Below are 22,576 nucleotides of genomic sequence, written 5' to 3' on the forward strand. Positions count from 1 at the left end.
AGAATACCATCAACAGCAAAGCCTATACTGCTGTCAATTTTCCATATGAAGACAATATATGTTATCTTTGTGGAGAGAATCATCCATTTTGAAATAAACCAAAACTTGATATGTGCAAAGGAGGGAATACAAAAGAAAGGAAAGCCACATGCAGCATATGTACAAAACTCTCTTTAAAAAATATTTTAGCTTCATATACATGTAAGTCTACCTGCAGTTTCCAAATTTTAAACATATAAAACATTTTGCTTAGTAGAAAAAAAACTAAATAGAATTCAAATAAGAGGTGAAATCGAAAGCTGTACAAACATTTCCACTAGGAAATGGGAACCTTAAAGGCCTCGTTGATCTGTTTATAGAAGCAATGCAGATCCGAGTGTTTGTAGGCTGTGTATGATGAAGGGGTGCACTCCTTGAACCCCCTCTCTTAAACATTACATCTCGCTATTTCTGCTGCCAAAAGGAATATCTGCATCTTTCCAGAAAAAAATCAGCATCAACTTTGTTACCAATGTAAAAAAAAAAAAAAAAAAAAAAAACTAAAAAAAAAAAAAAAAAAAAGACTATATACAGTATTTAATTTAAAATATTCTTCACAAAGATTGACCTTTAAAGACCAGCACTTGTATGATACATGTTCTTGTTCTCCAGCAGAACACTCCTTATCTGGATGTCCACTTGTGGCGCGTTACAGTACATAGGTCTGCATCTTCGTCTTAGGGGGGAAAAAAATATATATATATGTATGTATATATATGTTTGCTCAACAATGGCATTTAAGCCATTTCTTTATTAGTCTGCAGCCTGGTCATTACTTCCAATTTTTGTCTGTAAGCTTCTGCCTCCTGCTCTTTTTTAATAAGCTGATGACGATATTTCTGAGCTTCTCGGTTGGCCTCATCAAGTTGTTTCTGAAGAGATTCTCTTTCCTGCAACGAAATTGAAGAGCATGGTTTTACAACGATGCATCAAATCCCCATCCCATACTTTCTCAACTACTGCTAAAACATTGGTAAAGTGGACCTGTCAACAGTGCATAGAACCTGAATGGGATTTTTCATTTTAAGGAAAACGAAAACTGAATAATGAACCTAAGAAGAATTATATTATATTAAAATTCCCTATGAATCTATGCCCTCTACAATATTTTTTTACATAGCAACAGTAAAAAATGGAAGCTGTTGCACCACTGTGATAAACATCTTAGACTACTACATTAGGTCACAAAGGAAACAGATCCACTTTCCAAGAATAATAGGCAACAAATAGACAGCACAAAGGGTTTTCTGCTAACTGGGAATAAAAATAACAAAAGAATAAAACAGGAAAATAAATAAATACACAAAATTCTAGGAAATGCAATCAGTGTTTACTGGAAGTATCTGCATGTCCCTCATGTCTCATTGTGTACAGAATGCACTGATCTAGTAATATATAAGCCAAATTGAAGTATCTGAATACAGCTGTCAAGTATACATCTTGAAAGGATGTTGTAGAGGTCTCTCTTTAATAATCTGCAGCTGTTCTACGGGGCACAAAACTACACACTAACTGCAGCACACAAGGCAACCATCTCCTAACCACAACATCCAATAACCTGTGAATGAAAAGCCACTGCTAAAACACCAGCCAATGATAGGTACTGGTCTGTGTGTTGTCATCTGACCATACATACAAACTAGGGATGCACAGATACAGATACTAGTACCGGTATCGAAACCGAGTATCTGGGCAAATACTCATACTCGCCCAAATATTTTCGATACCTATCCCGATACTGGAACTTCCGGTATCAGGAAGCCGGGCATCAAGTCATTACACGCCACCCGGCTTCCTGATTGGCCGGGAAGCCGGCTCTATGCTCCCTTATCACTTGGTGATGAGAGCATGGAGCCGGGTTCCCGTCCAATCAGGAAGCTGGGCGGCAAGTCATTACCGGCCCCACGGCTTCCTGATTGATCAGAAAGCCGGCTCCATGCTTCCTTGTCACCTGGTGACGAGGAAGCATGGAGACGGCTTCCCAGCTAATTCGGGAAGCCGGGTGGCGAGTCATTACACGCCGCCCGACTTTCTTAATGGGGCCTCCAGTATCGGTATGTACCAAAAAAAAAAAAATATCAGCACTCATACCGAAAAACTGGTATCGGTGCATTCCTAATACAAACAAGTGGCAAGAGATCCCTCTGATCACATGAGAAGTCAGTGAGATCTTTATTAACATGTAAGAAAATATAATGGACATGTTTACCAAACATAGCCCTATCATTGTTATAGCAAGTTAGAACTTTCAAAAGGAAAGAGTTTGCAGCCTAAATTTTGTAACAGCAGATACATCCTGCAAGAATAGAAATAAAGAAAAACTTGGGTGTCTGTTAACACATCAATTCCAATTTAAGAAAAACAAAAAGTGAAAATAATAATAACAACCACACAATTGTCATGCATGAAAAAAACACCAGGCACTAGAAAAAAAATGTTTCACCACTAGGAAACTTACAAAGAAAAACAAAATCCCACACACACATCTCTAACAAAACAACAGAATCAATCAATTATTTAGATTCTCTCAGAAGCCTACAATAAAGTCTCAAGGATATAGGGCAATACCTGAGAGAACTCTTGAGCATTCACAATATAGATTTCTGAACCAGAAGTTTCTGGAATCTAGCAGATCAAAGAGAAGTTAAAACAAAGAAAGCAGTGTTTTAAAAGAGCCTACATAGGAAAAGGCAGATCGCCAGCATGATTGTAATATAAAAATATAGGAAAAGCATGTTTGGTAGAATGTTCATTTTTTTACGACAGTATTTATGGCAGAATATTTGACACAAACATATGGGACTTGCATACAAGGCAAATGTCATCTAAGGTGACTGTGTTGAAGATTAATACCTGTTATTTTGGGCAAATGCCAACACTAATCTGAATTGTGCCAAATAACCCAAAAAGGTTTAAAGACTATGCAGAGGTCACCTCATAAATACACACCTCAAAAAACAAAACCCTGTGTTAAATAGCACTAAAGTTTCAGTACAACCCTTTCATGCACTAATGCAAAAGCCTTTATGAGCTCACCGCATTTTGTGATTTTGACATTTTTTTCACCCAGACAAATCTATAAATTAACTCTTCATGGCCTAAAACATCACTAGGTTATCAACCGTGCTTTACCTACACGTGTTAGGTGTTCAAATCCATCACCCTGTTTGCTCCGTTAGGTCCTGGGCTGTACGTGGGCTCACAACTCCCATCACTGACTTTAAGCCCAGTCTATTCAATTCTTAAATGCCTCAACCTCTACTGCTCACTGAAATTCTGCCATTTGGCAACGAAATTATAGACTATAGACCGTGAGAATCAGTGACAGAATGGACTGGAAATTAAAGGGATAATAAAGTTAAAAGGTTTGTAAGCTGTTTCAAATGCTGATTAACTCACTTAAAATGGACTTTGCTTCTTGATGCTGCAACCTATGAGCTTGCATAATGTGTTGACATCCCTTTTGAAAGGTGGCTCCTTTTCCTATGGAGGCACCCTTGTGTGTGCTTGTAAACTGTATGCGTCTCCACAAATGCACAGGCACAGCAAAGTAAGTGCGCCCTCTGCTCCCATCTCCTCCCTCTTTCCTTCTGTAAGCTAGTAGATGGAAAGCTACCGAAGACTGCTCTGTCTTGTGATCTTGCAATTCAACAGGAATTGCAGGCAAGTGGAGCTGAGAGAGTTGCAGCCAGCGGTTTAAAAACATGACATCTATAAGGCCCCATTCACACTGCGTGATTCGCAAATCGCGCGTTTGTCGCGTGATTTGCATTTTGCGCGATGTCGCACGATATCGTGCAAATGCTTGCTTTGAATCGTGGCAAAATCCGCTCCAAAAAGGGTCCTGCTGTAGCGTCGCACGACCCGCGACAGCAGGACCCTTTTCCCCAATCGTCAAGCATTAGAGAGCGATATCGCGCGGTAAATAGCCACGATATCGCGGGAATTACCGCGCGATAAATTGCTCAGTGTGAACGGGCCTAAGTGTTTGGGCAAAAATGTAAAGAAATATGATTGATGGGCAATGTATGTTTCACTATTGAAAAAAAGTTTGTGTTTAATACTACTTTAAATCTCAGTTAGGGGAAAGGTCAACACTCATACAGCATAAGTTTCAATGGGACTCCAAAGGAAATGATTTGAAAACGAACATGGATATTAAAAAGGCACCACAAGGTGTCCGCACATCAGCACTGCTACTACCTTGGAGACATTTAAGATTAACTACTAGGATAAGAGTTCTACCAAACCAGAACAACTCTATAAAGCTTCAGGTTTAAGGTATAAAACATATCACCCCCTCCACCAACCAAGAGAAAAGCCTGTATACAAGGTCTTTTAAGTGTAAAATATGACCACCCTAAAATGCACATGATCCTGAGTGCAAAAAGGGGTTGTCGCAGAAGATTGATGAGAAAGAGCTCATCCAGTAATCATAAAAGATTAAGGAAATTGAACTACTCTTCTCCATCTACACCTCCTCCCTTGGTCAACTAATAACCTCACATGGCTTCCAATACCATCTCTATGCAGATGACACTCAAATTTATCTTTCCACTCCACAACTGCCCCCCTCAGTGTCCTTGCGTGTCACTAATCTACTAAATGACATCTCGGTCTGGATGTCACAACATTTCTTAAAACTCAACCTTTCAAAAACGGAGCTCATGATATTTCCTCCCGCCTGTGCACCTTCCCCCAACATTTCAGTCGTGATTGATAAACACAACTATCCAACCCTCCCCTTATGCCAAGGTCCTAGGTGTCATCCTTGACTCGGACCTCACCTTTCTTCCCCACATCCAATCGCTATCCAAATCCTGCCGCCTTCACCTTTGTAACATCTCCAGAATACGCCCCTTCCTCACCAATGACACCACAAAACTACTCATACACTCCCTTGTTATCTCTCGTCTTGACTATTGTAACTCCCTCCTCATTGGCCTTCCACTACACAGGATATCCCCCCTTCAGTCTATCATGAATGCAGCTGCCAGACTCATTCACCTTACCAACCGCTCAGTGTCTGCATCCCCCCTCTGTCAATCCCTGCACTGGCTTCCACTCGCCCAGAGGATAAAATTCAAAATATTAACAGTCACCTATAAAGCCATCCACAACTCCGTCCCCGGATATATCTCAGACCTTGTCTCAAAGTATCACCCTAACCGTCCACTCCGCTCATCCATTGACATCCTGCTTTCCAGCTCCCTTGTCCACTCCTCCCATACTCGCCTCCAGGACTTCTCTAGAGTCTCTCCCATCCTCTGGAACTCTTTACCCCAACCTGTCCGTCTATCTCCCACCTTGACTGCCTTTAGGCGTTCCCTAAAGACTCATCTCTTCAGGGAAGCCTATCCCACCGCAACCTAACCACTGAACCTTCACATTCTCACATAATTCATTCCCACAGCTACCTCATGTATCATTTCCCCTCCTCTTTTAGATTGTAAGCCCTCAGGGGCAGGGCCCTCCTTACCCTCTTGTCTTGAATTGTATTGTAACTGTTATGTCTTCCTTATATTGTAAAGCGCTGCGCAAACTGTTGGCGCTATATAAATACTATGTAGTAATAATAATAATAATAAATAATAACTACTAATTATGCATCTGAGAAAGAAAAAATGTATGAAAATATGGAGTTGAAGTGAAAATCCTCTTCTATCCCTTACAGAGCTTTGTCATGCCCAAGTTTTAATGCGACGTGCTTGTGTTGCAACCCTTATAATCAGTTGTCCTCTATGTGAAGAACTGTATTTTAGCCTACTAAGCACTGCAAAAGGACATTTGTTGGGACAAGTGAAGAGACAAAATCTATATGACAAGCCAGTAAAGCAGAGTTTGTATACCAATTAAAAAGTGCTTTTAAAGTGGACCTAAACTCAAAAAGTGAAGGTGTAATACAGCTAGATATGTTATACGGAACATTTAAAAAGGAGAACTATGACATGAGTGATTTCCACTCACCTCATAGTTCTAAGCCGACCTGTGACAATGAGACTGTCACAGGTCGGCTCAGTAGATCGGGAGGTGAGAGAACACATACCGGGTTCCCTCACCTCTCGATCCTGTCACGGCTCTCTGCCGTGACAGGGGAGGGGCTGGATTCCCCTCTCCCCGCTCCGATCTGCCAGCGCTGACTGGCGGAACGGACGGGGGAGGGGGCGGGTACAGCTGGCTCTGCCTCTAGATAGGCAGAGCCAACTGTCACTCACGCAGCTGGGCGGATCCCGTCATCTAAGTCGGGATCCGCTCCAGGTGCGGCGTCTCAGTATACCGCGAGCTGTAGCTCGCGGTATACTGAGCTTAGGGTAAGAACTATGGGGAAAAACACTGACCCCATAGTTCTCCTTTAAAAATGTTAATTGTGCCTGAACAATACCCTGAAAAATGTACCTTTTGAATTTGTTCTGAATAGCAGTTCCCTTCCTAGCATGCGAGTGTGCCTTGAACGTCCTGTGCCAACGTAGTCTGAAAGTCGTATATCTGCAGTGTGAGATCTAACGCAATGCTGCCTCTGTTAAGGTAGCCATACACTGCCAATTTTGGCCTGTTCTTGATGAACCAGCCGAAATTCGCACAGTGGGTGCTGCTGCTGGCACCCTTTCGGCCAGTGACCCTAGATCAGTTGTTCAAAAGAGGCGGTCAGAAAAACTTTGTACAAACAGAGCGGGCAGCCAATGACCTGACGGCTCTTTTTGGGTATTCTGACAGTGGCCGGCGGCTGCTGTCAGAATACAATGAAGACAGCGGGAGTTTCCTTGATCGATGCTCCTAAGCGTTGATAGAGGAATCTGTTCTATTTTTTATTGTTCAGCCAGTGGGTTGAACAAAAAAAAATAGAACAGTGTATGGCCAGCCTTAGTCGTAGGACATTTTATGAGATTTGGTGCTATCACTGTTCTCCCTGCTGGAGGCTCAGACATGAGGAAGCATAACCCTCCCTCTACCAACTGGATGCATCCATACATAAACACACAGCAGAAGAAGGCATGGTAAATCAGTAATACCTAAAAATTAGGTCAATTCCTCACCTCAGTGTTGACATTATTCACATATTCTACTAAAACCAAAACCCACACTTTTTCATAGTCCCTTATGAGTTACTGTCCTTTCCTTCTGTTGATGGAAGCAACAGTCCATTACTTTTCTCCACATTCTATGGGGTAGGACTTCAAGTCTGCAGGACTCTAGCACATGAATGAAATGTTGCCCAACGCGGTCTAATCCACATTTAAACGCATGGTGTGAAGTCTACCTTTGCTACAGTAGCTATCTGCACAAACAGGACATGTACAGTGATGCGGACATGAATAAGGACATTTATATAAGAAGTGTTTGAATCAGAAGGTTCAGTGCTTTCATGAGGCTGCAAATGTTTAAAAAATATATAGTTTACAAGGTATTATTTCCACTAAAAAGCCTCATTTGCAGAGAATGTATATGACTGCGTAATTTTAAGATGTCGTACAATATGTAAAGAAGGCCTGTACAAAGAGCAATAACTGACCACCTTCTGAAAATTGAAGTTGTCTGCCTCTGCTTGCCATGATGACCCAATGGCTTCAATAATTCAGGTCACTGACCCAGAACACCTAGGCAGATCAAATGACCCAAGGTATTAAAGTCAGAGGCAGCCAAACATCAGGAAATTTTAAAAGCAGGCAAACGATAGTAGCCTACACATGCCAGTCAATATAGGTTTCCTTCAATGCTACATAGTGAGAAGTGAGGGGGAAAGATAAAACAAACTTTTAGACTTACAACAGAAACATGAATCCATCTAATGGCATAGGTGAACAAGTCTCAGTAGTAATCCTCAACATCAACTATGGCTTTGTCCACAGGGATGAAAGCACAATAAGAATTGTGTCAAAATCACATTAAGTTGCATTATGAACAAGTAGAGGACACAAACACAAATAAAAGACTGCCAACACAGATGAGGACAGACAGGAGATGAGATGTGATATGCGTCATTCTAATTTACATTGGCAAGGCCCTTCACATGGACGCCTGTCAGATCCGATCAGCAGGCAATTCATGCACGGATCTCTCCTGTCAATCGGAGCAGTACAGAACAGATGTCACCGTCCAAGGTGAACTTACTGGACCCATCATAGGGCTATGGGGAGTCGGATGTGTCTGTTTAAGTCAGATAACGTCCAATCCATGATGATCAGGACTGCCAAAACAGAGCAGTGTTTGGTTTTCTCGTCCTAGAATGAGTTGGTGCTAATTAAATGTAAACTGAAGCACGTCCATTTCGATCCGACCACCCATAGACTAACATTGAGTTTCCGATCAGGGGGAGTAGGGATTTATTGCAGAAGAGACATGCAAAATCTTTCATTTCCCCCCCCCCCACCCCCCCAGAAAAAAAAATTCTAGCCCGTGATGGACTTCAATCTCATGTTTAGTTTACGAATTTGTATTGAGATTGTAGTCCATCACAGGAGGGAGCTTGGAGTGATGGCTACTTTACAACACACGGGGACCATGGAGAACAAAAGTAGCCACCCTCCAGAAGGAAGGACAGTGTCAGCACCAATCCAGAGATGATTTGAGGATCTACTGCCAAGTGATACACAAATAAGATACATTATTGTTAATAGTTCAGGTACTTGAATGTATTTTTAAGATTTACCTCCTGAGTTTAGTGTCACTAAGTCCTGCTGAGCAATATTAAAGTGACATTAAAAAGGCAAGAATTGTTTCCCCTCCCCCCAATGTTAATGTTAGCACTTACCTTAAATGATGTCTCTTTTTCCGATCTTCCTCTTCTTTCCTGATGTTTTCAGCCTTCTCTCCAGCGGTGCGGCGGCTCTCCGATCCAGCGCTGACTGCTCTGTCCCTCCGATCCAGCGGTGTCTGCATGCGGGTGCACGCGTCCATAGACTTACCTTGCGTCCCCGATGAAAATTAGAACTGCGCATGCGCACGCCCCAAGATCCTTTGCGGCCGCTCGAGAAATTTCTTATTTTCAAACGGGACCACGCACGGAACACAGGGTAAGTTTAAAGTGCTGTTTGAGCGTTTTTTGTTTTAAAAAAAAAACTTTTTGCATATATCTACTGCTTACTAGCAGTAGATATATGCAAAAAAACGGGAGGGTTTAAATATCCTTTAAATACAAATGCATCAAGTATTTTCATACACTTTGATTGATGCAAGTATTATTTTTCTACCTTTATAACTTCAGGTTCTGTATGGAGGGATACTCCTAGGCTAATTGGGCTACCGTGGAGGTGCACTTGAAGATTCAAATCTATATTGTGGATTCTGGGTATCATCACTTTAAAGTAAACACCTATCAAGGAGTCTAGTATACAGAGAGACTCTTTAAATTTAATGAATCAATTATTTGAATACATTGACATTTTTGCTTTTGTTACTTTTTGTAGCAGCTTTTGGGCAAAAACAAAATTTTATTGCAGTATTACTTAAAACATACAGAGAGTTACTGTCATCTAGACAGGCCTCCTTTCAAATTATGACAAATGTTATGAAAACATTTTACACTCCATTAAGTATAAAAGTACATTTAGAGGACCTTGCTGCATGAATTACCTAAACTACATACAAAACAATTGACAGAATTGCCCCATTTACTCCCAGAGTGGCATGCAGAAACAAAACACCAGGAAGCGAGCGTTATAGGTTTCTTTATACTGCATTAAATTAGCAGCCACTATAGCAAGAAAATAAGAAGACTGTAAGACAAGTGCAACAGAACAATCCAATAAAAAATGGTGGAAGTACTGTAAAGTGACACCCAAAAGTGCTGTTAATTTGTAAGAACCGCACACCTTTGACAGCTGAAGGCACTTTCACATCATGCATATGGTAAAATCAGAGATGATGCAAATCAGAGATACTGTATATTCATAACGTATCTTCCTTCCACAGACTGTACAACAGAGAGGAACAAATTGTCAAGCATCAAAACCATTAAAATAACATAGAATGTACTAAACATGAGCATTCAGTTACATGAAAGCCCACAAAATCCTTTATATGGCCAGACTAGTTTGATGTATATATGCAGTAAACTGTACATGTTTCACTGTCCCTATTGTGGCAGCAAGCAGAGGAAAATGTCTGAGTCTAGCCAGGATGACAGTTGTATGCCCTAGATTCAGGTGTAATAATGAAGTTCTTCCTCTAGGGGGAAGTGCAGAGAGGGCTGGAGCTCGGAGGTAACAAGCCCAGCTGAAGCTAGCTGGCTTGTTGGGGCCTCTACAAGAAGTCCCAGCCTCCTAAGAGAAGGGCTCCACCCTAGAACCAGGCTGTGAGGCTGGTGGACTGGGGAGCAGCAGCCTGTGTGGCAATTCGCCTGTGTGCCAAATTCCCGTGTGGCAAAAGGACAAGCCTGTGCGGCAAGCCCATTGAATACAGCCTGTGTGGCCAGTGGATATTTTGTTTAATGACCTACCTGAAGTCGGTGAGACGGAAAAAAAAATTTTTTTATTAAGAAAACTACTATGTGTTTGGAAACCCCTGCGAGGGAACACTTGTATGGACGTTTCTTTCCATTTTGTGAGTAAATAAAAGTGGGCAAAGAAGCCCTAAAACAGTGAAAAGCGAGGGGCGATGTCCTTAGTGTGAATCCTCACACTATGGAAGTTTCTCTAATTTTTCATTTTGAAATAATCAACCCCTCCAGAAGAATGCTCATATAATGTAAATTTCCATGTTCAGTGTATGCCAGACAAGTTTACTTGAGGCATAGAAACAACTCCTCTACATTTGTTCTCTACAGATGTATAGAAGTTGTTTCTATGCCTCAAGTAAACCTGTCTGGCATACACTGAACATGGGAATTTACATTATATGAGCATTCTGGAGGGGTTGATTATTTCAAAATGAAAAATTAGAGAATCTTTCATAGGGACAGAAAACTGGAGTTTAGATTTTAACTGTGCTGTGCCAATCTTCCAAGGATATCCAATGCAATGTCTAATTGCTCCACATTATTTTGCATTAGGAACAATTTTCATACTATTTCACATTTTTCATCATATTGCTCGGTGAAAACTGATCAATGGGAAAATATAAATAGGAGAAAGTAAGTTTTCACACTGGTGCAGGATGTACCCTTATCTACAGCAGGTCCACTTTATTCAATTACCAGAAGTTCATGATTAACAACTGAGCACAAGAAAATTTTGATGGTGCTTTGCTAGGCACACGTATCAGACTGATAAAAATACCTCTATCTCTGCAGAGTCCATACGATTTTCAATGATTTCAATGCACTGTCTTTTAGTAGGAGGCTCTTCACTAATCACAGTTTCTTCTGCCATGTCAGTTGCTGGTACAGTCAACACTACAAAAAAAAGAATAATAAATGTTTGCGCAGACAAAATGCTATCCGTATTCCCACCTCCCTGCAATCAGCTTTACATTTGAAAACAAAAATGTCCTCTCGCTATTGCAAAAGGTATTCAGATGTATCTGGAGCCAAGACCGCTATGAATTTCAGATCATACAGGCAGACAAAACTAAAATCTAATGTGTTCCAGTTTCTAAAAGATTCTGTGTATAAAAAAACAGTATATGGCTAAACAATAATCTGCTCAGTTGGAAGCTGCACTCACCACATTTGTCACTGACAGGATAGGCATCTGATGTGCGGCTACAATTTGCTAATGTGTTTGCTCTTTGGATATTATAAAAAAAATGACATGGCTTTAAATAAAAACCAAACAGAAGCACTACTTATTGATTACTTACCCTGTTGGCCATCTGGCATTGTGACAATAATTGGCTGTGATAAACCAGAAGATGGAATGGCAGACTGAAGATTTCCAAGGTGAATGCCATCCGTCACTATTGTGATGACTTGCTGTCCACCAGAGCTAACAACTTGTTGAATAGCACCATCCACCGACTCAGCAGTTACCACTTCTTCTGTAGCCACCACTAAAAAGAAAAGCACATATATTTTACAATTACCACCTAGGAAAGTACCAACAATTGTTTTTCCTTTTCTCAGCTTTCTACTCTAAGGGCTTGTTCACACGACGTCCGGATTCTGTCCGGACCAGATCCGTGCGCTCATGCACCCAAAATGCATCCCAATGTATCCCTATGTGTTTTATGGGCTACAGTTCTCACGAGCGCAGTCCGTTCCGGTCCGGACAGAAAAAATACTGCATCACATTTTGTTCGGTCCGGAAATGCACGAACACGTCAAAAACGCACTGCATGCATAGCATCGCGTCTCCAGATCTGGACCAGAAAATCGTGTGAACAAGCCCTAAGGGCCCATTCATGTGCAGTTTTTGTGGGTTGACAAGAATTGCATAAAAAGGTTAGCCTATTAGCTTTGAATGGGCCCTTAACGAGCCTCAATGCACAATTAAGAAGGACTGGCAATGCTCTGGGGCAAGCCAGTGCACTGCAACACATACATTTGGTTCCCTTTGTTTATATGGTACCTGTGTTGAGGGGCATTTACAGTGTCAAACCTTTTAAGAATAAAGTTTAATATCCATCATGCATTGAGGGGAATTCATCAAACCTGGAGCAGACAAAATCTGGAGCAGCTGTGCATGGCAACCAATCAGCTTCTCTCTTTCATGTTCAAATCTTAACTGAACAAACTGAAGAGAGAAGCTGATTGGTTGCTATGCACAGCTGCTCCAGATTTTGTCTGCTCCAGCTTTAATAAATTCCCCTAATATTGTTTACAAGAAACCTGTACTAACAAAATAGTTTTTTAAAAATCCATTGCTGGCCTCCTGAAAATACCAACTATCTGGTTGTTGGCTTAATATTTTTACTGAACCAGAAGTATGTTATTAAACTTACCCCTGCAGTGGGGCTTCCCCCGCACTGCAAGGGTTAAGTGATCGTTTTGGTCTGGGGCAAAAATAAGGAAGAGCTACTCACCTGAACTTTGTGTGGTATGTCCCTAGGCGTACTCACATCTAATGCAAGTCAATGGACCTGCATTAGACATGATGACATCAGCACTACTTAAACCACTGGAGCCTGGGGTAGAAGAGGCTGTAGGGACCAGTCTAGCAGCCAGAAGGTCAGGCGAGTATCTTCTTTATTTGAGCCCCTAGATCAAAACTTGGTAGCCCCACTCAAAGGGTTGGTTTTGTAATTTGTAGAGTTCCTCTTTAATGGTGGGTAGAAAAAGAGACCTACAATGAAAACTAACATATCCCTTTACAGAGACTAGTTACCAGTTTATCGTCATTCATCTTATGATGCCATTCTAATAATAAAGGATAAAGTGTATGTGAATCCTAACAATCCACTTATCTTACTTGCTCCCTTTTAGTGTGTTAAAAATATAATTTAAATTTTTATTGAACAGATATACCAAAACACTAAATTTATCAAAACTGGAGCAGACAAACTGGAGCAGCTGTGCATGGCAACCAATCAGCTTCTCTCTTCAGTTTGTTCAGTTAAAGGAGATCTAGGAGGTGAGTAATTTCCACTCATCCTCATAGTTAGAGCCGACCTATGACAAAGAAGCTGTGACAGGTCGGCTCTATCGATCGGGAAGTGAGCAGAAACAGACAGGATCTGCCGACTTCTCGAACATCTCCCTACAGACTGATAGTCACTGCTGCCAGCAGGGATTCCACCCCTCCCCTCTCCTCCAGCGCTGAGTGGAGGAACGGACGGGGGAGAGGGCAGGCAGAGCCAGCTGCCACTCACGCAGCTGGGTGGATCTCGACAGTGATGTCGGGATCCGTCCCGGCTGCAGCGCTCACAGTATATCGCAGGCAATAGCTTGCGATATACTGAGCTTTGGAAAGTCCATGGTCCCATCGCACACCTGACCACAAAATCCCTTCAAGAAGCGGGTGCTGCGGTAGTCGACGGGTGGCAGCTGTTATAATCACAAGCAAAAGCAGAGACACCGGCACTCCAAAGTGATAAGCAAACGTCTAATTTATTGACCTGCAGCATAACAGGTGTTGCTGAGCTTTGGGTTACGGGAGGACGCTTCTATATGTCCTCCCGTGACCCTAAAGAGAACTATGGGGAAAACCACTTACCCCATAGTTCTCTTTTAAGATTTGAAAATGAAAAAGGGAAGCTGATTGGTTGCCATGTACAGCTGTTACAGTGCTTGTCTACTCCAGTTTTGATGAATTCCCCCCTATCTGTTGACTCTGACAGAAATCCAACTCTATTCTGTGCACTCAGCAATGTTATAGGAAGTCTGTTAGAACTACTGAAAACCTCCAAAACACAATTTCTGCCCTCGGACAGGAAGTGTGTTACTGGCAGGATCACCGGATGCAAATAGAATAGAGCATTACAAAGGGATACTAATGCAGCCACCAGGAGTGGTAAGCTAAATAGATTACATTTTTGTTCTTAGGTTTAGATACACCAACATTTAAAATAGAACATAAAATATAACTTATACTAAATACTGTGCAGCTTGTGTTATATTTAAATTTCAGAATGAAATCCAAGCAGTCTCCCTTGACTAACTGAAAGCCAACAGTTAAATGATCCTGCAATTATCTGCAACAAAGACTAGCTACTCAAACCTCCACCAATGTCCTCTTTGATTTTGTTTCTATTCCCAGCACAGCCGAAGCATTTCTATTCTAGAGTAATTCTGAAGCATCTTCTTTTACGTCACAGCTGAACTCTGAGATCAGACATATTGCTACTAGGACTCAAGCTTTCATCTCTACAATTAATTGGGCCATCATCTTTCAAAGACCGTGCTCCTTGCCATGAGGGTCCTTTCAATTTGCAAGCATGAAGCATAACTGTATTATATGGTAATAAACTGTATGTACTGCTTATAGTATCAACTAATGGGACCCCAATTTTAAAATGTATTGGGCTGAAACACAAGCTGAAAACTGATTTTTGAATTTTGCAGCATGAGTCAACAAAATGAAAGCAGTACATAGCTGATATACATATTTTTTTTTAATGCACAGATACACCGGCACTGCATAAGGAAGAACTTTGACATACGGACACAATGGGGTTGATTTTCTAAAGGCAAATAGGTTGTTCACTTTGCAGGGGAAGTTTCCCATTAGTTTAGTGAAGGAGGTGAAGCTTGGCTGACTTCTATCACCCAATCATGTCCAACCAAAAATATTTTTCCTTTTTGTTTCCGTGACTTGTTTTGACCATATTTAGTCAATGACATCAGCCAGCCGGTCTGTGGACATTCAGAAGCTGGCCGGGACCTGTGAGTGGAGGCCAAAGTCTGTCAGAAGATTGATGTATGCCGCTCATCCTTATGTCAGCGGGATGGTCGTTCATTGTGATTGACAATGGATCTACATTGATGGATGACGTGTTTGACAATTCATATAGATTATGAGACAGGAGTAGGGGAGGCTGGGTTCCGCACGCTCGTGGTCACCTCCTTTCTATCCTACCCTGCCAGGCTGAATGCCTAGATAAGGGTCTGATATGGATTTTGAAGGGGAGCCCACATTGTTTTGCATAGGGTTCCCCTCTTAAAATCCATACCAGACCCTCATCAAGCAAAACACAAAAGAAATGTAGTTTAGTGGCCTTTTTGTTTCTTTCTAAAATGTCACTTTTGCTGTACTACATCCTACAGCCCCTTCACATGCAAGTTTAGGGCATTCCTCATGCCCTTTATTAAAAGGAATTTTCTCTTTTCATGTTTTCCCTTTAAGCCTTATTAAAAGATCTTCTGCTAAATGGTATTTTTTTTTTCATTTGTGTTGCATTTGTACATGTCCCCCAGAGCAGTGCCCAGCTCCCCATGCCTCTTGTTTCACAATCCCTTGCTTATTAGTCTTAAAAATCCAGAGAATCGATTATTAAGATTTACCTCCAATTGACTTCAATAAGGTTTGCATTAAAGTTTGTAATTTGTACATTTTTGGACACAAAGCACATTCGCTCATCACTAGTGCGCTTGAATGCGCAGAGAATAATGGCTGCATATGGGCACGCCAACACTGCTGGGAGAAAATGGACTGCATACAGACAAACTGACTGCAAAGAGAACCATAAGAATTTCTGAACCAGTGTAAATTGTATAAAATGTATGAAAACTATCACTGTCACACCGTATGAAACATCTATAATTGGAAATTTAAATTGAAAAAAAAAGAAGGGGTTATAAGAATTACCACCAGCTACCTGAGTCTTTGCACTCTTGTAAATAAAAAAAAATGTTTTCACCCTTTTTAAAAAAAAGTTTGCATTACATTTGTACTTTGTTCAATTTTGTGGCTAAAAGGATATACACTATATTGCCAAATGTATTGGGATGCCTGCCTTTACACGCACGTGAACTTTATTGGCATCCCAGTCTTAGTCCGTAGGGTTCAATATTGAGTTGACCCGACCTTTGCTGCTATAACAGCTTCAACTCTTCTGGGAAGGCGTCCACAAGGTTTAGGAGTGTGTCTATGGGAATGTTTGACCATTCTTCTAGAAGAGCATTTGTGAGGTCAGGTACTGATGTTGGGCGAGAAGGCCGGGCTCGCAGTCTCCGCTCTAATTCATCCCAAAGGTGTTCTATCGGGTTGAGGTCAGGACTCTGTGCAGGCCAGTCAAGTTCCTCCACCCCAAACTCGCTCATCCATGTCTTTATAGACCTTGTTTTGTGGACTGGTGCGCAGTCATGTTGGAACAGGAAGGGGCCATCTCCAAACTGTTCCCACAAAGTTGGGAGCATGAAAGTGTCCAAAATGTCTTGGTATGCTGATGCCTTAAGAGTTCCCCTCACTGGAACTAAGGGGCCAAGCCCAACCCCTGAAAAACAACCCCACGCCATAAATCACCCCTCCACCAAACTTTACACTTGGCACAATGCAGTCAGGCAAGATCCAGTCTCCTGGCAACCAACAAACCCAGACATGTCCATCGGATTGCCAGACAGAGAAGCGTGATTCGTCACTCCAGAGAACACATCTCCAGCTGCTCGGCCATGGAAACCCATTCCATGAAGCTCTCTATGCACTGTTGTAGTGCCAATCTGAAGGCCCGATGAAGTTTGGAGGTCTGTAGCTATTGACTCTGCAGACAGTTGGTGACTTCTGCGCACTGTGTGCTTCAGCATGCGCTGACCCCGCTCTCTCATTTTACATAGCCAACCACTTAGTGGCTGAGTTGCTGCTGTTCCCACTTTGTAATAATACCACGAACAGGTGACCTTGGAATATTTAGTAGCAAGAAAATTTCACGGATGGACTTATTGCACAGGTGGCAACCTATCACGGTACCATTCACTGAGCTCCTGAAAGCGACGCATTCTGTCACAAATGTTTGTAGAAGCGTCTGCATGCCGAGGTGCTTGATTTTATGCACCTGTGGCCATGGAGGTGATTGGAACACCTGAATTCAATGATTTGGAGGGGTGCCCCAATACTTTTGGCAATATAGTGTACATCAGCATAGGAGATGATTGCAAATGCTAAAGCACATGTGCACGCTTATGTTTTACATGGTATATAAATCAATTGCACAATGTGCAATGCAGCTGTGTGTGTACACTGTTTTACACACTATAAAAAGGCAACTTGAAAGTGTTCAGACAGATACACACCTGGTGTTTCTGAAGAATTAGACAATGGAGCAGAGGCTTCTGCTAAAGCTGCCAATGTAGCCAACACAGATGTTGATGAATTGCCAAACTGTACTGTAGATGATATTCCATTCTCATCTGGAAAAAAAGGAAATGCATTCTGTAATAAGGACAAGTTGCAGACATAACCTGAATTCCTTAACTGCAAAGTAATTTCCACTGCAAACTTCTGCAGCAATCCCATTGTAATAACTGTCAAAAAGTTGGAGCATGAACAGGTTAAAAAAATAAAAGACATTTTTGACCATGAACATTAAAAGCTGATTGTACAATCTCCTTTGGATTTATTAGCAAGTATGTAGTGCAAGTGCCAATAGGCAGGTGCTATAAAATGTTACCGGGTACAAATATCTTAGGACCTGTCCCTTAAATGCTTACAAGACACGGTTAGTAAAGAAAAAAACCAAAACAAAACTGAATGATGTATTTGACTCAACATAAAAAGGTAGAAAGCATGTACCTATAAAATTCAGGATTCTAACTGCCTTCTCAAATATACTGTTATGAAAGCTGTGATTCGTAATGATGGTCTTAAAATCATGCAGTTTTCTTACCTGTTAAATTTACCACACCTCCGGGTCCAATGAAAAACTGTGGCGTGGCCGTGTGTATCGTTACAGTGTCTGGGCTTTCAGGATTTGTGTTAATTTGGTTTTGCATTGCAATCTGAAAACACAAAAAAAAGAAAATACCAGCTTGTTAGAAAAGAAAATAGAAAAATTTTCAAATTGATACATTTTCAGCATTGCAGGACATTCTGGGTGCCTCCGTAGCAAAAACAGTGAGCAAGACATAAGTGAAGCTACTTAAAAACACAAAACAACAACGACACACCACACACATTACCTGTAGTATTTCTGCAAGATCCTCATTGCCATTGTCCACAGAGATATCAAATGCCGTTTTACAGAACTTGCTCTGACTATGGACATCTGCTCCATACTTTACGAAAAGCTCTACAACTTCCTGATGGTTGTGTTCTGTTGCCCAGTGAAGAGCCGTCATCTTCAGCATGTCTTTGGCATTGATGTCAGCACCGTGCTACAATACAAAATCTGTTACTATAGAGGACATACTGTGGACTTCATACAAAGGACTTGCTTGCACCTCACATAGCAGTACATGCTAAATAAATTCTGTTCCCAAAAAACTGTAAAACCAGATAATAGCCGTCGTAGAAAAGTATAGCTATAAATTCAAATATACTAGTTTAGCTGTGGCACTGTGCACATAAGCACAACACATTAGTCTTCCTCAGTGATTTCATGTCATTTCCAAGAATTCAAAGTTATTAATCAGCACTTTTAATGCCGAATACAATCTCATTTTACAGAAAATTAAGTAAAGTGAATAACCACTTGAACTGGCAAAAAAAAGCAAGCGCTAAACACTAAATAGTGGGCTGCACGTAGATTTTTAGGATAAAGCCCTCTCCAGTGCCCCATACCCCACAGGACTCCTTATTAAAAAAACAATCAAACAGACTTTCAGTCAATATTTGCATAGGCTCAGACGCATGCGATAAAAAAGCAACATATGGGAGAATCTCACCTTGATTAACACCTCTACTATGTTTGCATGTCCTTCTGAGGCTGCCATATGCAAGGGAGTTCTGTCAACTTTAGTGCGTGCATCTCTACTGACGCCTGCCCTAAGTAATACTTCTGTTGTGGAATAATGGCCATACTGAGCTGCAAGATGGAGTGGTGATGTTCCAAGCTGTAACACAAAAACAAAATAAACTGTGAAGACAAAAAAATAAATAAAGAATGCATTTACAAGCTAAATGTTATCCTTTATTTCTGTTAAAACATGGAAAAGTCCAGCAGGTTTGTCTTAGTACAGCGAGCGTTGGTAATCCAGAACGTTTTGTACCACAATCTGCCAGGTGTCGTGGCACAAAACAGACTGAAAGACATTACTGTTAGGCAACAGATGAGTGTTTCATATGGATGTTCAGTTAAAATTCCACACAGCAGTCTTAAGGGCAGATTAAAGGCGAATATAAAAGGCTGTGTTTTAGTGCACACTTTAAGCACTTCTTTCTCAAAGACCTTTCTGCCGGATTTAACACATGCCATAATATGAATTAAAATGCACTTTAAAATTCAACAGGTTTACAATCTCATGCTGTGAATCCAGCCAAAGAACATGGTAGAATGAAGAAGGGTTTAGTCAAGCGCACTGCTGCAAACTTTGCTAGGTATCTGAACACATTAAGGTTCTGATCTGAAAGGAAAGAAATGAAAACAAATAAAAATGAAGTAGTTACCCAGTCGGTGGTAAAAGGCGCCCCATTTGCCATTAGAATACGAACTTCATCATCTTGACCAGCCCGAGCAGCTTCTAAAAGCTTCTTTCCCAAGTCTACCAAGGACATCTGAACAAAAAATATATATATATATATATATGCATGTTTCTCAAATACATCATGTTGCTTAAAATGGAAATGATTTGTTTTTTTTATATTTTAATAACGGTGATTCTGAAAGGAAGTGCAGTGATAAAAGGGATTTTGAACAGAATTCTTTACCTATCCATCTTGCTTTGTTACAACTGAACTCTTTTGAAAAAATTAAATCAGTGGTCAATTTGGCAAACAAAAAGGGAGCCCTTAACATGTCCAGAGCGCCACACAATAGCAATTTAGACATTTACTATTACTATATCACATTGCAAAACATGCAAGAAAACATAATCCGTGTAAAACATCAATGTAACGTTAACATCAAAATGTGTATTTGTGAAGACAGAACAGTGACATGTACACAATCAAATTCTGAATGACACTGCGTTTGCTTAAAACAAAACTCCATGATTTTTTTCTTTTTCTATTAACCCTTACAGTGGGGTTACCCCGTACCTCAAGGGTTTACTGCTCGTTTGTGTCTAGGTTAAAAAGACAAAAACAAAGAATTACTCACCCAAAGCTCTGAGCCGCCTTGTTCTTAGGCCGGTCTGTGCAATGTCTCTCCCCCTCCTCTGCAGCTGTCTAAGTAGATCATCACGTCTATGCACTGTGCATAGACATGAGGAACATTCCAATGTGCTGCGGGGGAGGGGTAAGGCTGGAGGGAGCGACGTGACAGAACTCAGAACTTTGGGTGAGTATATCTGTTATTTTAGGACCTAGACACAAATGAGCACTTAACCCTTGCAGGGGGTAGCCAAACTGCAAGGGTTAATAGAAATATTCCTGGAATTCTGCAGTTCAAGGTTTACGCAGCAAACATAGATGTAATCCAGAACATACGATATATTTCAGGTGAATTGTCATTTATAATACCTTGTTATACAGGAGTTAGGTACCCAAACAAAACAGCCCAACTGTCATTTAGGGCTTGTTCACACCATGTCCGGACCAGAACAGTTTGTTCCCGGACCAAAAAAGCATCCCAATGTATCCCTATGATATTTCTGGGCTCTGTTCACACCAGCGCAGTCCGTTCCAGACAAAAGAAAAATACTGCTTGTCTCATTTTCTCTCTTCTGGAATGCACTGGTATGCATTAAGAAGTCATACAAACGCATGCCAATGCACTGAACTGCACCTGAAAGCCCATTTTAAGCCAAAAAAACAGCACTGGAACACTGGACGTCGTGATAGACCTGAGGATTACTTAGTTGGATCCATTTTTTAAAATAAAAAGGAATTGCCAAATTTCCTTGGTATTTTTTTCAATGAAAGGACTTTTTTTTTTTTTTGTCTGGTCTCTTTATATTTTATTTAACCTTTTAGTGAATTAGTGAATGCACCTGGGTGTGACAGTGCAAATAATCCCCCCTGCCCGCAGAGCCCCACGACCAAAGGGGACAAGGTGCTTTTCCAAGGGGGACCCAGGCATGTGGCCTGGTATGGCAGGGGAGTGGGGCCGCTCGCTCATCCCCCCCTTTTCTGTCCTGGCAGGCCTGTGCTCGGATCAAGGGTCTAGTCGGGAATTTTAGGGGGGACCCCACTTTTTTTCTCCCCATTATTGGGGGTGGGATTCTTCCTTAAAATTCCTACCAGACCTAAAGGGCTTGGTATGACTTGGGGGCGGGGGGGAAACCCCCCCACTTTTTTTTTTTTAAATGTAGCATTTTCTTAACATTTAAAAATATATTACATTTATTTGACCCCCTCATGACCAGTGTCGTAGCAGGCCCGTGTTTCCTGGTCTCCGGGATCGGACAGGACTAATCTGGGTACCACATAGCCAGTCTGTGGGAGCCAGAATTATTGTTGGTTGGTAGGGGATTAAATACTTATTTTACTCACTGAACTGCAACTCCATTTATAACATTTGTATGATGTGTTTTTCCTGGATTTTTTTGTTGATATTCTGTCTCTATCATGTAAAATACACCTATGATAAGAATTATAGACCTTTCATTTCTTTGTAAGTGGGCAAACTTACAAAATCTGCAGGGGATCAAATCATTATTTTTGACACTGTATAAAAAGGATGATCGCGCTACACATGTTTGGCAACGCCACGCACGTCGGAGTGAGAGAAGTAATTCTAGGGCCAATATTTACACCTATCTCTAAACTGATGACCTGTGGGGGGCTTTTAAAGCATTGCCTATGGACTTTTTGGGGTACTGAATCGCAGTTTCACAGACGCACACAATTTTTACCTGGGCAAGTTGGGTGTCTATTTACTCGCTATAACCTCTTCTTTTATGATTTTTTTTCTTTTTTTTTTAAAAAGGGTATTTTATTGTGTTTTGGGGCATTTACAGTTGTGTGAAAAAGTGTTGGCCCCCTTACTGATTTCTCATTGTTTTACACGTTTGTCACACTTGAATGTTTCAGATCATCAAACAAATTTAAATATTAGTCAACGATAACACAAGTAAAAACACAACATGCAGTTGTTAAAGGAAGGTTTAAAGGGAAAACAAAATCCAAACCCACATGGCCGTGTGAAAAAGTGTTTGCCCCCTAAACCTAATAACTGGTTGGGCCACCCTTAG

General features: G+C 41.1%; 1 protein-coding gene across 3 annotated transcripts in view; it reads right to left on the reverse strand.

Moving 5' to 3' along the window:
* Positions 1-759: 759 nt before the first annotated feature.
* GABPB1 (GA binding protein transcription factor beta subunit 1) overlaps positions 760-22,576 on the reverse strand; it is a 37,374-nt gene continuing 15,557 nt past the window's right edge. The window contains exons 2-11 of one of the 3 annotated variants that reach the window (XM_018576715.1): positions 19,890-19,997; positions 19,169-19,336; positions 18,464-18,658; positions 18,172-18,283; positions 17,579-17,695; positions 11,776-11,964; positions 11,253-11,368; positions 9,849-9,866; positions 2,608-2,664; positions 760-929 (exon numbers count right to left, since the gene is read on the reverse strand). In XM_018576715.1, the coding sequence (XP_018432217.1) occupies positions 777-929; positions 2,608-2,664; positions 9,849-9,866; positions 11,253-11,368; positions 11,776-11,964; positions 17,579-17,695; positions 18,172-18,283; positions 18,464-18,658; positions 19,169-19,336; positions 19,890-19,997 (1,233 nt within the window). In that variant the 3' untranslated portion in view covers positions 760-776. The remainder of the gene's footprint in view (positions 930-2,607; positions 2,665-9,848; positions 9,867-11,252; positions 11,369-11,775; positions 11,965-17,578; positions 17,696-18,171; positions 18,284-18,463; positions 18,659-19,168; positions 19,337-19,889; positions 19,998-22,576) is intronic. The other 2 variants (XM_018576713.1, XM_018576716.1) reach the window with 2 other exon arrangements.

The sequence above is a fragment of the Nanorana parkeri genome, unplaced genomic scaffold, assembly GCF_000935625.1.
Source record: "Nanorana parkeri isolate BGI_ZX_2015 unplaced genomic scaffold, ASM93562v1 scaffold74, whole genome shotgun sequence".
Taxonomy (NCBI): Eukaryota; Metazoa; Chordata; class Amphibia; order Anura; family Dicroglossidae; genus Nanorana; species Nanorana parkeri.